The 17,075-nt window shown below is 44.7% G+C and overlaps 1 protein-coding gene across 2 annotated transcripts in view; it reads left to right on the forward strand.

The window, feature by feature from the left end:
• SNAP47 (synaptosome associated protein 47) overlaps window positions 1-15,719 on the forward strand; it is a 66,227-nt gene extending 50,508 nt beyond the window's left edge. For both annotated transcript variants that reach the window (XM_027548432.1, XM_027548431.1), the window contains exon 5: window positions 14,761-15,719. In XM_027548432.1, coding sequence (XP_027404233.1) covers window positions 14,761-14,907 — 147 coding nt within the window. In that variant the 3' untranslated portion in view covers window positions 14,908-15,719. The remainder of the gene's footprint in view (window positions 1-14,760) is intronic.
• Window positions 15,720-17,075: the final 1,356 nt, after the last annotated feature.

Consider the following 17,075-nt stretch of genomic DNA (forward strand, 5'->3'; position numbering starts at 1 on the left):
TCTGATGTGCTAACCTTTCCTGCCTCAGAACTCCTGCTCTTTCGTTACTCAATCTGTGGCTCCCTTGTATTTGATACAGCATTTGGAAGTGATAAGACAAAAACGGCATGGTTCTGTCCTCAGGACATTGCAGTTTTATATAAAGTTTCTTCATAACTTCTTCTTCTCCGCTTCTGTGTCCTGTGCTTGTTTTTTCACCCTTCCTCCGTCTCTCACCAAAGAAAGGATCAGAATGGAAAGCTGACTCGGCTCTGGCCTTACGGTTTCTCGGGCTCTTCAGCGTCCCCGGCCGCGGAGCAGCAGTGAGGGGAGACTCGCCCCGGGCGCATCATCGTTTCCAAGAAGAAGGGCTGCACAGAGTGTGGGTTCATGGCGAGTTTTTAGGTCATAGTTTTGAACTTTCTGTTTGATTATATTTGGGCATTTAGCTTGCCTACTGTATGTGGTATCTTTATAAACAATAAGTGCAAAACACAAAAATTAAAAATGGAGGTGATTCATTCAGTTCAGTCAGAAAGTTGGTTTACTGGAAAACTTAGCTCGTCAGCTGGCATGAGGAGAAGAGTTTATTGAAAAGGCAGTCCTGTGGATGCCTGTGCTGGGGAGAGGACTGAGGGCCAGGCCTTTTGTCTCTGCGTTGATTAGCTGAGCCAAGTTCCACATGTATCTGCACTGGTAATTCACTGGATGGTTCCTGAAATAATTCAAGGCCAGAAAGGATGCTATGGCTCTCTCCTTGCTAACTATCTTAAGAAATTAATGTCCTTTTCTCTCTCTCTTTCTATATGTTGTGTGTGTGTCTATTTACATTCTTTTTCACATTGTTTTCCATTATGGTTTATTACAAGGTAGTCTTATCTTTTTTTCTTTTTTCTTTCTTCTTTGTAGAAATACTAAAATACATTTCGTTTTCAGTAACTCCACCATTCTGGTCTTTTTCCTTGTACTTTTTTCCCAGTTATTTAAATTTGTCCCAATTCATGTCTCCTTTCCTAGTCAGGAAAAAAAAGAATCTCTCATTTCTTGCATAACTGATCTTTAGCCTAAAATAAATGCCTGAATTAGTGGGATTGTATAGCCCTGGCTTCAGTGTATTACTTGTTTTTTTGGAGAAGACAACACATCTGGGTTTCCTTGAATAACTGTCAGGACAAAGTCTGAGATAATGAGTGAGGGGTGGTAATCCATGATGCTTCTCATCAGCTGTGGCAGTAGACTAAACCACACCCCAGAAATGCACATTCTAGAACTGATACTTCTTAGGATGAAGGTGGGAATGGCTAAACTGGTAGGCCTTCAAAAGTAGAAAGGCAGTGGTAATACATTCCACCAGCTATAGGACGGCTGACCAGTGCTGGGAAGGCGTGCCGACACCTCTGTTGGAGTGGGCTCTGTGGAGGGACCTGGGGACAGGGAGCTGGACGTGTCCACTCAAAGGAGTCTGGATTTTGTCCTGTAAGTAGCTTGGAATCATTGAAGATTTTTAAATAAGGAGAGAGGAGATGATTTCAGGTTTTTACTCATTCTCCTCAGGTTCTCTTGTTATTGTCCTCTGCTGTCTTCTGAATCTTTTTCAGATAGTTCATTTCATTTGTTGATTACGGGGCACAGTTAGAAAGTTAGTATTTTTATTTATGGCTTTGATACCAGTCTGAATATTAGAAACGAAGTAGGCCGTTTATTTAGATATATGTTACTCTAATTGTGAATTACTAATAAATGTTTCTGACATCATATCCCATGTCATTTCTAAATGTTAAGCCATTAGAAGAGGAAGAGGTAGCTAGCAGCTTTTGTTGTCCACATACGGGGCACATTTCAGTGAAAGGTCACATGGCCTAGGATGAGCCCTGGCTTAGGAACCGGGCATCCCGGCGCTGGTCCCAGCCCTGCCTGTTGTCTCTGTAGTCCTGGGAAGGCTGCTTCGCTCCCCTGGCCCCAGTCTCCACTTCTGAAAAGCAAAGGACTGACTTGTAGTGTGTTCCAATACCTACCATCTAATGCAGAATCTGCCACAGTGAAAGGAAAGCTGAGTTACAGAAAGATGCCATGCCTCACTTACTCATTTCTGGTTTTCCTGTCTGCTCTGTTGGTTAGCTGGGTCACTGGTAACCATGAGCACTGCTTTGACAGACAGACAGACACGTGGTGCCCCCACCGCCTAGCCCAGCCCTGCTGGCTGTGGTTTCATGTGCCTCCCACTGGTGCCCTCTGTAATTGCCTGGGACAACCAGCTCTTCTCCGTAGCAGCCTTCAGAATTCCCAGTATGTTGGGTATGGTCACCATTCTAGCAGAGGCCCTTGTCTGTGACAGTGACTGTTCATGATGAGAGGGCCAGTCCAAGTGCGTGGCTGTGTGTCTTCTGCAGTTGACAGAGAAAGCTGTGTGGGCACGCTGGACCTCCTCCACACAGAAGCTGTGGTGTGAACCTGAGCTGCATGGGGGAGGCACCTGTCCTTCAGGTCCAGATACCCACGCAGATGAATCTTGGGGCTGTACTCTGTATTTTCTGTTACCCCTGGGAACTGTGGATAGGAAAGAAGCTGCCAGATAAGGAACTCTAAGATTTTGTGATTCCAGAATGTACCAGCATCTCAGGGAACAAATTCTAGAGCAGCTGCTTGGTGATGCAGAAAGTAGAATGCCAAGGGGCAAGAAACAGATGCTCAGGTATTTCGTTTTGGAGGATGACTTGTTCACCCTTCAGAACATTTTCCTGTGTCCTTGGTCAGCTTTTGAATGAACCTCAAGTCTTAAAATCAAGTGTTTGATTATACTGTTATTGAGTACCTGCCTGTGGAAGGTTTTGTATATTATAACTGTGTTTGTTATTGTGGTAGAATATATAGAATAAAATCTTGTCATTTTAACTATTAAAAATTTTTTTTCTCTATTTTAACTATATAAATAGTATTAATTACATTCAAAAATGTTTTGCAACCATCACCACTAATGGTTTTATTTCCAGAGCTCTCTTATCACCCCAACAGAATCTGTTATAATGAAACAATAACTCCACATTTCACCTCTCTCCAGTTCCTGGTAATGTCTAATCTTCTCTGTTTCTATGAATTTGCCTATTCTAGGACCCTCCAATGGGCTTTCCAAGTGGTGCAGTGGTAAAGAATCCACTTGCCAATGCAGGAGATGCGGGTTCAATCCCTGGGTCGGGAAGATCCCCTGGAGTAGGAAATGGCAACCCACTCCATATTCTTGCCTGGGAAGTCGCATGACAGAGGAGCGTGGCAGGCTATAGTCCATGGGGTCCAGAGTCAGACATGACTGAGCCGCTGAGCGCAAGCACAGGAACCTCCTGTAAGTATTATAGTCCTTTTGTTTCGGGCTTTTTTCACTTAGCTTAATGTTTTCAAGGCTGATCCATCTTGTAGCATGAATCAGTACTTCTTTCCTTTTTTTAGGTGAATAGTCTGTTGTATGGATAAAACATGCTTTGTGTTATCTGTTCATCGCTGATGGACACTTAGATTATTTCCAGCCTTTGACCACTGTGAATACTGCTGCCACACACATTCATGCACAAGTATTTGAGTCTCTGCTTTCGTTCTTTTGTACATATACTTTAGAGTAGAATTGCTTGGTTGTAGGATAATTTTATGTTTAGCTTTTTAATTAGCTGCCATATTATTTCCTTGTTGGGGTTATTTTCTTAATTTCTTTTTCAGATTCTTCATTGCTGCTATATAGAAACACAGCTGGTTTTTGTGTGTTGATCCTGTAACTTTGCTAACTTTTTAATTAGCTTAGCAGCAGCAGCAGCAGCATTCTTTGAGATAGTCTGTGTACAGGATCATGTCGTATGAAAATGGGGCTTCCCAAGTGGTGCAGTGGTAAAGAACCTGCCTGTCAAGGCAAGAGATGCAAGAAATGTGGGTTGGGAGTATCCCCTGGAGTAGAAAATGGCAACCCACTCCAGTCTTCTTGCCTGTAGAGTTCCATGGACAGAGGATACTGGCGGGCCACAGTCCATGCGCTCCCAGAGTCGGACACAGATGAGCACTAGCACAGGTTACCAGTTACACGTGAAAACAGAGATGGTTTTACTTCTTCCTTTTCAGTTTGGGTGCCTTCTATTTCTTTTTCTTGCCTACTTGCTCTGTCTAGGACTTGCAGTGCATAGCAGTACTGTGTAGCAGTGGTGGAAGTAGGCATTCTTGTCTCCTAATTTGCAGACGCTTTCAGTCCTTCCCTATTGAGTTTCCTATTAGCTGGATTTTTCATAAGCGCCTTTTTAAAAAATGTTTTTAAGTTTTTACTTTATTACAGGCTCTTCTATTTCTAATCATTACATGTGTTCTCAATAATTCATGTATCTCCTATATTATACTCCATTATACTCCATATGTATTTCATTATGATTTCCATCTGTCATGCCTTCATGTCATATCTACTATTTTTATAAGTTCATTTATATCATTTTTTGAGGGGGGTTCTACATATAATTTTCCACATGGAAAATTCTTAAAGAGATGGGAATACCAGACCACCTTTCCTGCAAAACCTGTATGCAGTTCAAGAAGCAGCAGTTAGAACTGGAAATGGAACAACAGACTGGTTCAAAACAGGGAAATGAATACGTCAAGCCTGTATATTGTCACCCTGCTTATTTAACTTCTGTGCAGAGTGCGTCGTGAGAAATGCCAGGCTGGATAAAGCACAATCTGAAATCAAGATTGCCGGGAGAAATATCAATAACCTCAGATATGCAGATGACAGCACCCTTATGGCAGAAAGCAAAGAAGAACTAAAGAGCCTCTTGATGAAGGTGAAAGAAGGTAGTGAAAAGGCTGGCCTAAAATTCACCATTTAGAAAACGAAGATCATGGCATCTGGTCCCATCACTTCATGGCAAACAGTGGAAACAGTGACAGACTTTATTTTCTTGGGCTCCAAAATCAGTGCAGATGCTGACTGCAGCCATGAAATTAAAAGACACTTGCTCCTTGGAAGAAAAGCTATGACAAACCTAGACAGCATATTAAAAAGCAGAGGCATTGTTTTGCCAACAAAGGTCCGTATGGTCAAAGCTGTGGGTTTTCCAGTAATGTATGAATGTGAGAGTTGGACCATAAAGAAGGCTAAGTGCTGAAGAATTGTTGCTTTTAAACTGTGGTGTTGGAGAAGACTCTTGAGAGTCCCTTGTACTGCAAGGAGATCAAGCTAGTCAATCGTAAAGGAAATCAGTCCTGAATATTCATTAGAAGGACTGATGCTGAAGCTGAAACTCCGGTACTTTGGCCACCTGATGCAAAAAGCTGACTCATTAGAGAAACCCTGATTCTGGGAAAGGTTGAGGGCAGGAAGAGAAGGGAATGACAGAGGATGAATTGGTTGGATGGTATCACTGACTTGATGGACATGAGTTTGAACAAGCTTAAGGAGATGGTAAAGGACAGGGAAGCCTGGAATGCTGCAGTCCATGGGGTCGCAAAGTCAGACACGACTGAGTGACTGAACAACCACCACCACATATGAACAATATCATATGAAATATCAAAGAAAGATATTTGTCTTTCTTTGTCTGACTTTACTTAGTATAATAATCTCCAGGTTCATTCATGTTGCTGCAAATGGCATTATTTCATTCTTTTCAATGGCTGAGTAATATTCCATTGTGTATGTGTGTGTGTGTGTGTGTGTGTGTGTGTGTGTGTGTATGTTCCACATGTTCTTTATTCAGTTCTCTGTCAGTGGACATTTAGGTTGCTTCTGTGTCCTGGCTATTGTAAATAGTGCTGCAGTGAACACTGGGGTACATGTATTTTTTATTTATTTTTAATTGGAGGATTATTGCTTTACAATGTTGTATTGGCCTGTGCCATACAACAGCATGAATCAGGCGTAAGTATACATACATCCCCTTCCTCTTGAGCCTCCCTCCTCCACCCTATCCCAAGCCCCCATCCTTCTAGGTGGTCAGAGAACACTGGCCTGAACTCCCTGTGTCGTACAGCAGCTTCCAACTAGTAATCTGTTTTGCGCATGGTAATGTATGTATTTCAGTGCTACTCTCAATTCATCCAGCTCTCTCCTTCCCCAGCTGTGTGCACACATCTGTTCTCTGCATCTGCATATCTATTCCTGCCCTATAGATAGGCTCATCAGCACCATTTCCCTAGATTCCATATATATGTGTTAATATACATTTGTCTTTTTCTGATTTCACTTTGTATAACAGGCTCTAAGTTCATCCACCTCAGTTCAGCTGACTCAGATTCATTCCTTTTAATAGCTGAGGTATTAACGTTCTGTAATATTCAGTCTCAGGTGAACAGTGAAGGGACTCAGACGTACGTGTGCGTGTATCCGTTCTCCCGCAGACTCCCCTGCCCTCCACGCTGCACATCACATGGAGCAGAGTTCCCTGTGCTGTACAGTAGGCCCTTGTTGGGTCTCTGTTTTAAATGTGGCAGTGTCTTACCACAACGTCCTTATCTGTCAGTGGACATCTAGCTTGCTTCCATGCCCTGGCTATTGTAAATAGTGCTATAATGAACACCGGGGTTCATGTGTCTTTCTGAATTGCGGTTTTCTCAGGGTATATGCCCAGTAGTGGGATTGCTGGGTCATATGGAGGCCCACTCTTGCCACTGTTATTCAACATGGTTTTAGAAGGCCTGGCTGTGGCAATCAGAGAAGAAAAAGAAATAAAAGGAATCCAGATTGGAAAAGAAGACGTAAAACTTTTACTGTTTTCAGATGACATTATACTACACATAGAAAACCCTAAAGGCACCACCAGAAAATTACTAGAGCTAATCAGTGAATTTAGTAAAATCACAAGATATAAAATTAAAACGTAGAAATGCCTTGTGTTCCTGTATACTAACAGTGAAAAATCAGAAAGAGAAATTAAATAATCCTGTGACACCACTGCAACAAAAAGAATAAAACACCTAGCAATAAACGTACCTACGGAGACAGAAGACGTGTATGCAGATAGCTGCAAGACACTTGAAAGAAATCAGAGGCCACACAAACGAAGCGAGAGTGCCGTGCTCCTGGATGAGCGGGGTCAATACTGTCAGCACGACTATACTTCCCAAAGCAATCTACAGACTCAGTGCAATCCTCATCAGATCACCAATGGCATTTTTCACAGAGTTAGAAGTACCAATTTTAGAATTGCATCTTTTAGAATTTTGATTCTTCTCCAGGTATGTGCTCAGGGAGTTGGATTGCCGGATCATATAGTATCTCTGTTTTTAGTTTTTTAAGGAACCTCCAAACTGTTCTCCATAATGGCTATACCAGTTTACATCCCCACCAACAGTGGGGCGGGGCCCGCTTCCTCAGGGGCTCGGCGGTAAAGAATCCGCCTGCCTTATAGAATTAGTTTGAAAGTGTTTCCTTCTTTTTTTTTCTTTTTGTAGTGTTTCTTCCTCTGCAGTTTTTTGGCATAGTTTCAGAAGGATAGGTTAGGTTTCTTTTATCATAGAAGGGAGTTCTCTTTTAGTCCTGCTTTTCTAAGGTTTTTATCATGAAAGGATGTTGGGTTTTGTCATTGCTGTTTCTGCATCAGTTGAGTTGATTATATATGTTTTTTCTGTTTGTTCTAACAATATGGTATATTGCATGAATTGATTTTCTAAGTCTGAACCACCCTTGCATTCTGACATAAATTCTACTTGGGTTTAGTTTGCTACTATTTTAGTATGCTGTGGTTTTATTTTCATTTGTCTTAGAGAGTTTACTAATTTGCCTGTTTGACCCATTGGTTGTTAAAGAGTGTTGTAATTCTACATATTTGTAAGTTTTTTATTTTTCCAGATTTCTAGTTTCTTTCCACGGTGAAGGTACTTTCTATTACTTCAGTCTTAAGTTGAGGCTTATTTTGAGGCCTGCCATGGGTCTGTCCTGGAGGATGTTCTGTGTGCCCTGGAGGAGACTGTGGGCTCCACTGATTCGAGTGGAGCACCTCTGTTGGGTGCAGATGGTGTTCAAGTCTTGTGTTTCCTTATTGATTTTCTATCAGGATATCTCATCCATTACCAGCATCTTTTTTAACTTTTGAAAAATAGTTAACTAGTATTAGGTGGTTTTTGGTTCAGGCTGGAAAGTTGGTTTTATGCAGTATTTAAATGTAAAATTGGACTGAATACATGGACACAGTATTGGGGAAGCTTCATGGCCTTGGGCAGCATACTCTGTCCATCCCATCTGTAGCATAGGGCTGGAGACTAATTCTTGGAAACATAGCTCCTGTGGCCAGCCAGTAAGTGCCTTTGCCAAGTGAGCCGTGTGGCCTTCAGCAGGCTGCACATTTCCCAGATAAAATGCTACTGTCACGTTTTACAAAACAGGGTCCCCTACTTGAGGCTTGCTTTGAAGTGAAGGTGAGGCCGGTACTATATGGAGCAGAATTCTGTTCTGAACAAATTTACCAGTGGGGCCTCAAATGTTTGTGCCCCAGTCAACTCTGAAGAACTTCCAAATTAATGCATTTTCTCTTTATTTCATATCCTGAGATGTCCCCACTGAGGCATTTACTTCCTAATGTAAGATGAACCTTCAGTTTATTGAGCATTTCACTTGGTAGGGGTTCCATTCCTCTCTTAAAAACGTGGTTCTCATCATGGGAAGCTCTCTTTACAGTCTGATAGCAGCTTGGTTCCCAGGACTTCTCTATAGTCCTGTGAGGTGCTTTCCTTGCCCAGGCCGTGAGCTAAAGGGGCCATCTTTGCTGTGGGCCGTTGCGGTGTCTGTAACTGCGCTGTTCAGCAGACTTCAAGTGAGGGTTAACAGACCTCTGAAGACTCAGCTCTCAAAGTCTTGTACAGACACAGCCCTGGTGCATAAGGCAGGTTTATGCTCAACTCTCTGTGCTGCGAGAGGGTTATGAAGAGGGGTGCTCCTTAAAAGAGAACCCTTTCCTGCCCCTGTGCATCACAGGTTGCCCTCAGGACCTCAGGGAATGCAGAGAGGGCAGGGCGGGGCACGGGGGTGGCCTGTGAGTGCTGAATGTGACAGATTGTAGCCTAGAATATTCTGTACAGCCTCTAGAGCTTTGGTTGAGAGGGAGCCAATTTTTCCCTCTTTGCCTTCTCTACAGCATGTTAATAGTCCCAAATGGTAGAACTGCAGACAGCTTGATTTATCCCAGCTCTGTTCTTAAATGGTTGCTAGTTTCTTACTGCAAGAAAATTCAGTCTTTCAGTGGGTCAGTTTAATAACAAGATCAAGGCAGACAGTCTAGCTAATATTAAACTGACTCTGTTGTTCAGTCGCTAAGCCATTTCCGACTTCTTTGTTGTGATACCCCCTCACCCCATGGACTGGAGGCCACCAGGCTCCTCTGTGTATGGGTTCTCAGGCAGGAATACTGGAGTGGGCTGCCGTTTCCTTCTCCTACTCATTTTAGGTACTTAAATATACTAATAGTCTAAATCCTGGAGTTGTATTGTGAGGTAGAACAAAACACTTTCTTTTTTCAGACTATAAGTGAGGCAACAACTAGCATATTATAGGCTTTGTAGAAACATTAAGGCCATGTCCTTACACAGTGAAAGCACAAGCCTACATGTTCCAGGCTCTACTTACAGCAGAGCTTGGGGCCTCTGATTCCCAGGCTTTCACACCTTGATAGCTGGCGTGAGGCATACGTCTGTTTTGGTAAGGGAGCTTCCTCTACTGGGTGAGCCATTTTTCCATAATTTATTTTCTTTTTTTAATAAACAAAGTGAAAATGGTTGGAAAGCTAAAGGATCTCTGTATCTGCTCTTCTGTCGACCCAGATGGTGTCTGTGCCGCCGTTCTGAGGTCTGTGACATTGCAGAGATGGAGGTCACCGTAGCATGTGGCTGAGCAGAAGGTCTTCCTCTTCCAGAGAAGACAGAAACTTCTGCTCTGTCCTGGGGACCATGTGGTGCCTCCCACTTCCTGCCTGAGTCATCTCTGCTCTCCCACTTCCTGGTTCCTGAGGCTCGTGAGTGAGGCCAGCATCCTGCCTATGGGGAACCAAGCCTCCTGCTCTGGCTTTGTTGAGTGCCTGTGACTCCTGAGCTGAAGAGCATTGAGCGTTTCTGTGGTGTTTTCCCAAGATGCTGCTCCCAGAGATACTGGCATACATGTTATTTTGTCTTAACTTGAACTTATGTGCACTATATATTTCTTGGGAATTTATCAAAGTTTTTCCTAAAACTCAATGTACTATTAATCACATAATTTCTGTGTTAGGTACAAATGTAGCTGGATGATGGCTGGCTGCTGGGTTTGTTTATTAGTGGAGCAGAGACTTGGGGAAGAGTCCATTTTGACCCTGGTCTTTGAGTCAGAGCCCAGTGAAGGTTCGTCTGAGAGCCCCGTTGATATTCTCCAGAGGCTGGCAACATCGTGCATTGATGACTAGACAGCTTGTCATCCTGGGCCACAGAAGTAACAACTGTTTTAAGGTTTGGCCAGACTTCATATTCTCCATTCTTTCCATCCCATGTTATATGGAATGCACACGATGCCATTTAATTACTTCAATCCCTTTCTTAAAGGAAAAAGACACTGAACCAGTATTCCAGAGGTACTAGTAGTTTGAAGGTTTACTCAGTAATTTTCTTTGCCGATTTGGTAGCTTTAAAGATCTCACTTGTGTTTTGCAGTATTAATTAATTTCAAGTGCAGTTTTGGCAGACCAACCAAGGGTCTCAACAGGCTGCATAGAACGAGTGCTATTTTTAAGACCATCTCAGTGAAACTTTTTCCAAATGAAACTCAACAGGAACCAGCCTTTATTTGGACTCATATACTCGGTAAATGCTCAACTTTTGTAGGCATGTCAGCTGTTCCTGTTCACAAAATAAGTTGTATGTGCCTTTTACTACTGTGTTTATTAAGCATAGACTCAAGAATATAGGTGTTCTTGCTTTTGCCACTGTTTCCTTTTGGAAAAGAGGCGGTTGATTCATCCGCTAGAGAAAGATGGCTGTGGAAGCATAGGACACACAGCCTCCGTCACACAAAGTGGTCCTTGGTGAGAGTGCTGTCGCCTGGCGATACGGGCCTGGGCCACTGGGCACGTGTGGGTGCTGAGCACTTAAAAAGCAGCTGGTCCAAGTTCTCCAAGTAGCTTGTGAGAACGTCATATAAAAAAAGAATGAATATAAAATCTCTCATTAGTGTTTACTGACTTCATGTCTAAATGGGGGGCTTCTCAGGTGGTGCTAGTGATACAGAATCCACCTGCCAATTGCAGGAGACACCAAGGACACGGGTTCAGTCCCTGGGTTGGGAAGATCCCCTTGAGAAGGAAATGGTAATCCACTCCAGTATTCTTGCCATGAAAATTCCATGGACAGTAAAGTCCGGTTGGCTACAGTCCTTGGGATTGCAGAGTTGGACACAACTGAGCACCCACTCACATGTTTAAATGATAATGTTTTGGGTTATTTGGTTTAAATAAAATATATTATTAAAATTAATTATACTATTTACTTTTTATTAGAAATTTTGAAATTTCGAGTATGGCTCTCCCTAATTGGATATCTTTCCATGGTCGCTCAGGGGTCTCAGAGCTGGTACAGGTTCTAGGATATGTGAATCGACTGCCTATCCCTGGTGAGAGCCCTGTTGCCGTTTTTTTGCGATCTCTGAGTCATGGCCGTGACATCTCTTGTCCATGCAGCGGTTGTCAGGGCCACAGTAGGAGCTAGACCCCAGGAACTCAAGCAAGTCAGCCACCCTTCTCAGCTTCATCTGTGAAGCAGAGTTAGATTGAGGATTAGCAGAGAATAGTTAGGGCACATTGTAGGGGTCCCCTAAATTCTATTCTTATTTCAGATACCTGGGGAATGAGAACACAGAAAACAAAACCACATATATATATACACATACATACATAGAGATCATATATCTATGTGGCTTTCCCAGTGGCTCAGCAGTAAAGAATCTGCCTGCATTGCTGGTTCAGTCTCTCAGTCAGGCAGATCCCCTGGAGGAGGAATGGCCGCCCACTCCAGTATTTTTGCCTGAAAAATCCCACGGACAGAGGAGCCTGGCAGGCTACAGTCCAAAGGATTGCAAAGAGTCAGACCCAGCTGAGCTCACACGCATATATAGATACACACACACACACACACACACACACACTCTAATCCCCAGTTTTACTTTCCTCTGAGAGTGTTCGGGTGTTGGGATGATAAAGCAATATTATCAGCAGTGCTTGTCTAACAGGCACTAATTTGGATTTGGGTTTTGGAGGACTTTTATCATGTCTTCTGTTTCCTGGTTTTCTGTGTGCACTGTTAATATCAGAACAGAGCAAAACAGTTGGCTGTGTGCAGGGAAGGGAGCACGCGGCTCCCTTGCTGAAGCCCGTCTCCTGCCATCAGTGCATGTGCGAACAGTGACTGTTTACAGTTCAGAACCTGGTAGTCCTGAAAAACAGTTCAGTTGAAAATAAACTTGACCACGTTTTGATGTGATTGACAAAGATGTAGAGGTTGCAAAGAGAGTCACAGGGTCTGTGTGGCCTAATCACTCAGCGTAGGGGAGAGACCTCCTCAAAGGTGTCACGTAGGATGCAGGTGTCTGACAAAGGGGACATTTTGCGCAAGTTTCTGGTAGAATGGCCTTATTATCACACTGAAATGGAGGCAATAAGGAAGGAATAGTTGACCAGAGAGAACAGCATGGAAGGACCTGCCTAACATAGTGGTGAGTGGTGACTTTTTTATTATGCTGTCTGGGCCTCAGCCATATGAGATCATAGAAATGAGAGATGGAAAAGACCTCCTGTATGAGGTCATCTAGCCCATCCCCTCCAGAGCTGACTGACCCCACAGTATACTTTCCAGAGCTCTGTCCAGTTTTTCAAGTGACTCAACTGATGGAGTTTCCACCAGCTCCCAGAGGGCGCAAAAAGGTAGTGTCTGAGACTGCTAGCTTGGATCAGGATTTATTCTTCTTTCTCATGACGAAGATCCCTGTGATGATGCTTTGTTTGAAGAGAGACGGGGTAAATCCTGCCTCTGTCGCTGACTTGCGTATAACTGCGGATGACCTCAGCGAGCCTCATCTCCACATCGCCCTCCAAAAAGCAGGGGTGTGTTGCTGGGTTCCTTCAGCCTGAGCATTCGAAAAGCGGGGCGTGTTGCTGGGCTCCTTCAGCCTGAGCGTTCGAAGACTTGGCGGCGGCGCCTTACACAGCACTTTATGGTTTTCACAGCTTGTTCACATTTGTGATCTCATTTGAGCCCCACCGTTCTTAGGGAAGGAGTTGATCGTATTCTCCTCCTGACCATCTCCCTGCCTATTCTGTTTCTTGTTAATCAGATGGAGGAGTTCTCCCAGGCAGTGGGTGGTGGGCCAGGTGCTCAGGCATTGCTTTTTGATTCGTTTGACCTCACAGGTACTGTGCCTTCTGAGACACCATGTGGCTGCACTTTATTCTCCGTGAGGTGTGGCCTCCTTTCCCAGGCAGTAGCACTGCTCAGGATTATCCCAGGCCGCCTGTGGAGCCCAGAGCTTTCTTGCCTGTGTCTCTGGGTGGGACCTGCGCGGGGACTGGCTCTCAGTCTGGAGTGTGATATGTCATCAGTAGGACTGCACTCGGGTCCTCCTCTGGTGCTCACCCAGGCTGCTCATCGTCAGACCCGTCCTCCTGTGATAAAGGACTTTGCGTGGATCCATAGGCAGGCTGGTCCATCGGGAGTTAGTAAACCGGGCACCAAGGGCTCGTCTTAATTCAGATTGTGCAGTTCCTTTCCTGAACCTTTCTCTAAAAGAGGAACAGTATTGATATTTATTGCAAGTAGTTGGTCATTAAGATTTCTCTCAAAATCATTTCTTTTTGTTGTCAAAGACATTAAATTTTTAAACCCCGGTTCAGTAGGTATATAATTAAAGTACATTTCACAGTAATACAGTGTTGCCCTCAACTAGTTTATAAAACTGTATGAAGTATGACATGAGTCCCGGAGCAAGGAGCTGCCGTCCAGCCTGGGCTGCTCCCTTGGTCTGGGACTCCGTCCTTCCCTGGGCGTCACTGTGCGCTCATGGCGTCTCTGTGTGTCCCCCGTGTGTGCGCTCGCTGGGACGCCAGGGCCTGCGCTCGCGGGGCTGTCCCCGCATTTCTGGGTAGGCCCACGGGGCTATGGTGTGTCCCTGCTTCATCACCTCTGGCTATCTCTCCTGTTGTGTTCTGCCTTTTATATTTGTGTGTGAAATATCCCAAATATACAGACGAAAAAGGGGGGTTGCCTTTCTCTTTAAGCTTTGCTTTTCCAGCTTCAGTCTGCAGTTAGGCGCTTGGGTGCAGAAAGGTAAATGAAGCAGTGATGAGGTGAGAGCTGGGACTCAGATCTGAGTTGTAGCCTCCGGATTCCTGGTTCTGTGCCGTGCCACTGCCGTTCGCAGGAATTCCATGTGGATGTGGTAACATTCTCAGCAAGGCGGTCAGCGTCGAAATCACGGGTTGGAAACAGCAGTGCCTCAGGGATGTATCTCCTGGGGCTGTGTGGTCAGTCTCCTTGTTTATGGCCTGGAGCAGGGCCAGACAGCGGATGCATCATCTCCCAACAGCCCTACCTCGCCGAAGGTCAGTGCCAGAAAACGGCAGCGCTGAGACCCAAAGCCAGGTCAGAGCTGGAGGCTCTGTGCTCAGAGCCTCCCCATTAACTTACACATTGGTTGGTTATCTCCATTAACTTACACATTTTCTGAGTATTATGAAAATAATGGAAAGATACATTATCTGTTTTTGAGAGCATGAGAAAAGGCAGCCCCTCCTATCATTTCTACTTCTCTTGCAGATCCTGAGGAAGCTCAAAGGTCTTGCGTTAGACACCGAGACAGAGCTGGAGAGACAGGATGAGGCCTTGGATGGCATCACTGAAGCTGTGGACCGGGCGACCTTAACCATCGACAAGCATAACCGACGAATGAAGAAACTGACTTAGAAGAACAGGCAAGCGTAAGGACGACTGCTTCTGATGAGAATCACTTCTGAGTACGTTGTTCTCAGATCCTGCATGCTTCCTTTGAGATGAAGACCCCGGAAAGTCATTCCAAGTGCCTGTCCTGGGAGGTGCATGGCTGCCTCAGGATGAAGGGCTGCTGAGAAAGTGGCTCGGGGTGATCGTAGCTGCCACCAAGGGATTCCCTTGTAGGGAGCTGAACGTGCAGGGAAGGAGTTCTGCCTACAAGTACAGTGAGCTCCTGCCCGCAGAGCCCTCCCAGGCTGCCTGGGGAGTCAGGAGCGCACACACATTCAAACACAGGCTGAGCCCTGTGAGGTGGCCACGGCAGCACGGCGTCTTCATTCTGAGGGTGAGCTGGACGCAGGCCTCAGGGACCACTTTGCCTGGCCACAGTCCCAGGTCTCCAGTGCACAACTAGCTGTATTTGCATCCTGTCTCCTCTTGATAACCATAAAAAGGATGATTTATGTCTCTATGAAAGAATCTGCTTATTTCTAACCCTCTGCCTGTTTGAACACTGCAGGCGTATCCTTTGTCAGGAAAATCTCTTCTCCAGAACTACATTCAGTCCTGAGCCTGCCTCTCCTGCATGGCCTGCTCAGCACAGACCCCATTGCCTTCACATTGTTCCGTTTTTCTCTGATGGACAGGTCAGTTTCTCTTTGGTTATACTGTAAGTTCTAACAAAAGCTAAGAGTACACCTGGTGCACCCCGAGATCATCCTGTAGGCACCTGAAATGTTCTTTAACTGTTCAGTTTTTAGTCAAACATGAAAACAGTACATACTGCACCTATTTTTTTTAATTTATTATTTTTTAATATAAATTTATTTATTTTAATTGGAGGCTAATTACTTTACAATATTGTATTGGTTTTGCCATACATCAACATGAATCCGCCACGGGTGCACACGTGTTCCCCATCCTGAACCCTCCTCCCACCTCCCTCCCCATCCCATCCCTCTGGGTCGTCCCAGTGCACCAGCCCCAAGCATCCAGTATTGTGCTTCGAACCTGGACTGGCAATTCGTTTCACATATGATATTATACATGTTTCAATGCCATTCTCCCAAATCATCCCACCCTCTCCCTCTCCCACAGAGTCCAAGAGACTGTTCTATATATCAGTGTCTCTTTTGCTGTCTCGTATACAGGGTTATTGTTACCGTCTTTCTAAATTCCATATATAATGCGTTAGCATACTGTATTGTTTTTCTTTCTGGCTTACTTCACTCTATAGGCTCCAGTTTCATCCACCTCATTAGAACTGATTCAGATGTATTCTTTTTAATGGCTGAGTAATACTCCATTGTGTATATGTACCACTGCTTTCTTATCCATTCATCTGCTGATGGACATCTAGGTTGCTTCCACGCCCTGGCTATTATAAACAGTGCTGCGATGAACATTGGGGTACACGTGTCTCTTTCAATTCTGGTTTCCTTGGTGAGTATGCCCAGCAGCGGGATTGCTGGGTCGTATGGCAGTTCTATTTCCAGTTTTTTAAGAAATCTCCACACTGTTCTCCATAGTGGCTGTACTAGTTTGCGTTCCCACCAACAGTGTAAGAGGGTTCCCTTTTCTCCACACCCTCTCCAGCATTTATTGCTTGTAGACTTTTAGATAGCAGCCATTCTGACTGGTGAAATTGCACCTGTTTTAAATAGTGTTAATTTTTGCTTTTCTGCCCCATTTCTATCCAGAGACAGAAATGCTAGTTTTAGAATGTTGTCTGAAGCTATACGTTGATGCCTTTTCGCTTGGTTTGGGGTGTCTTAGTGTGTTCCCTGGCGGATCAGACAGTGAAGAATCCATCTGCAATGTGGGAGACCTGGATTCAATCCCTGGGTTGAGAAGATCCCCTGGAAGAGGGCATGGCAACCCACCCCAGTGTTCCTGCCTGGAGAATCCCCATGGACAGAGGAGACTGATGGACTAAGGGGTCTCAAAGAGTCAGACACGACTGAGTGACTAAGCACAGCACAGCACAGCGTGTGCCTGGGAGAGCCCCTCATGGGAAGATGAGGGAGAGTAGAGAAGTGGGTGGCGTCCTCCCATTCTCACAACAAGCCCCGTTCAGGCTGCTTTGAAATCACATCCCAAGAGCCCTGCCCAGAGAAGCTCACTTAGGCCTTGTACGGTGTTGC

The sequence above is a fragment of the Bos indicus x Bos taurus genome, chromosome 7, assembly GCF_003369695.1.
Source record: "Bos indicus x Bos taurus breed Angus x Brahman F1 hybrid chromosome 7, Bos_hybrid_MaternalHap_v2.0, whole genome shotgun sequence".
NCBI classification, from domain to species: Eukaryota; Metazoa; Chordata; class Mammalia; order Artiodactyla; family Bovidae; genus Bos; species Bos indicus x Bos taurus.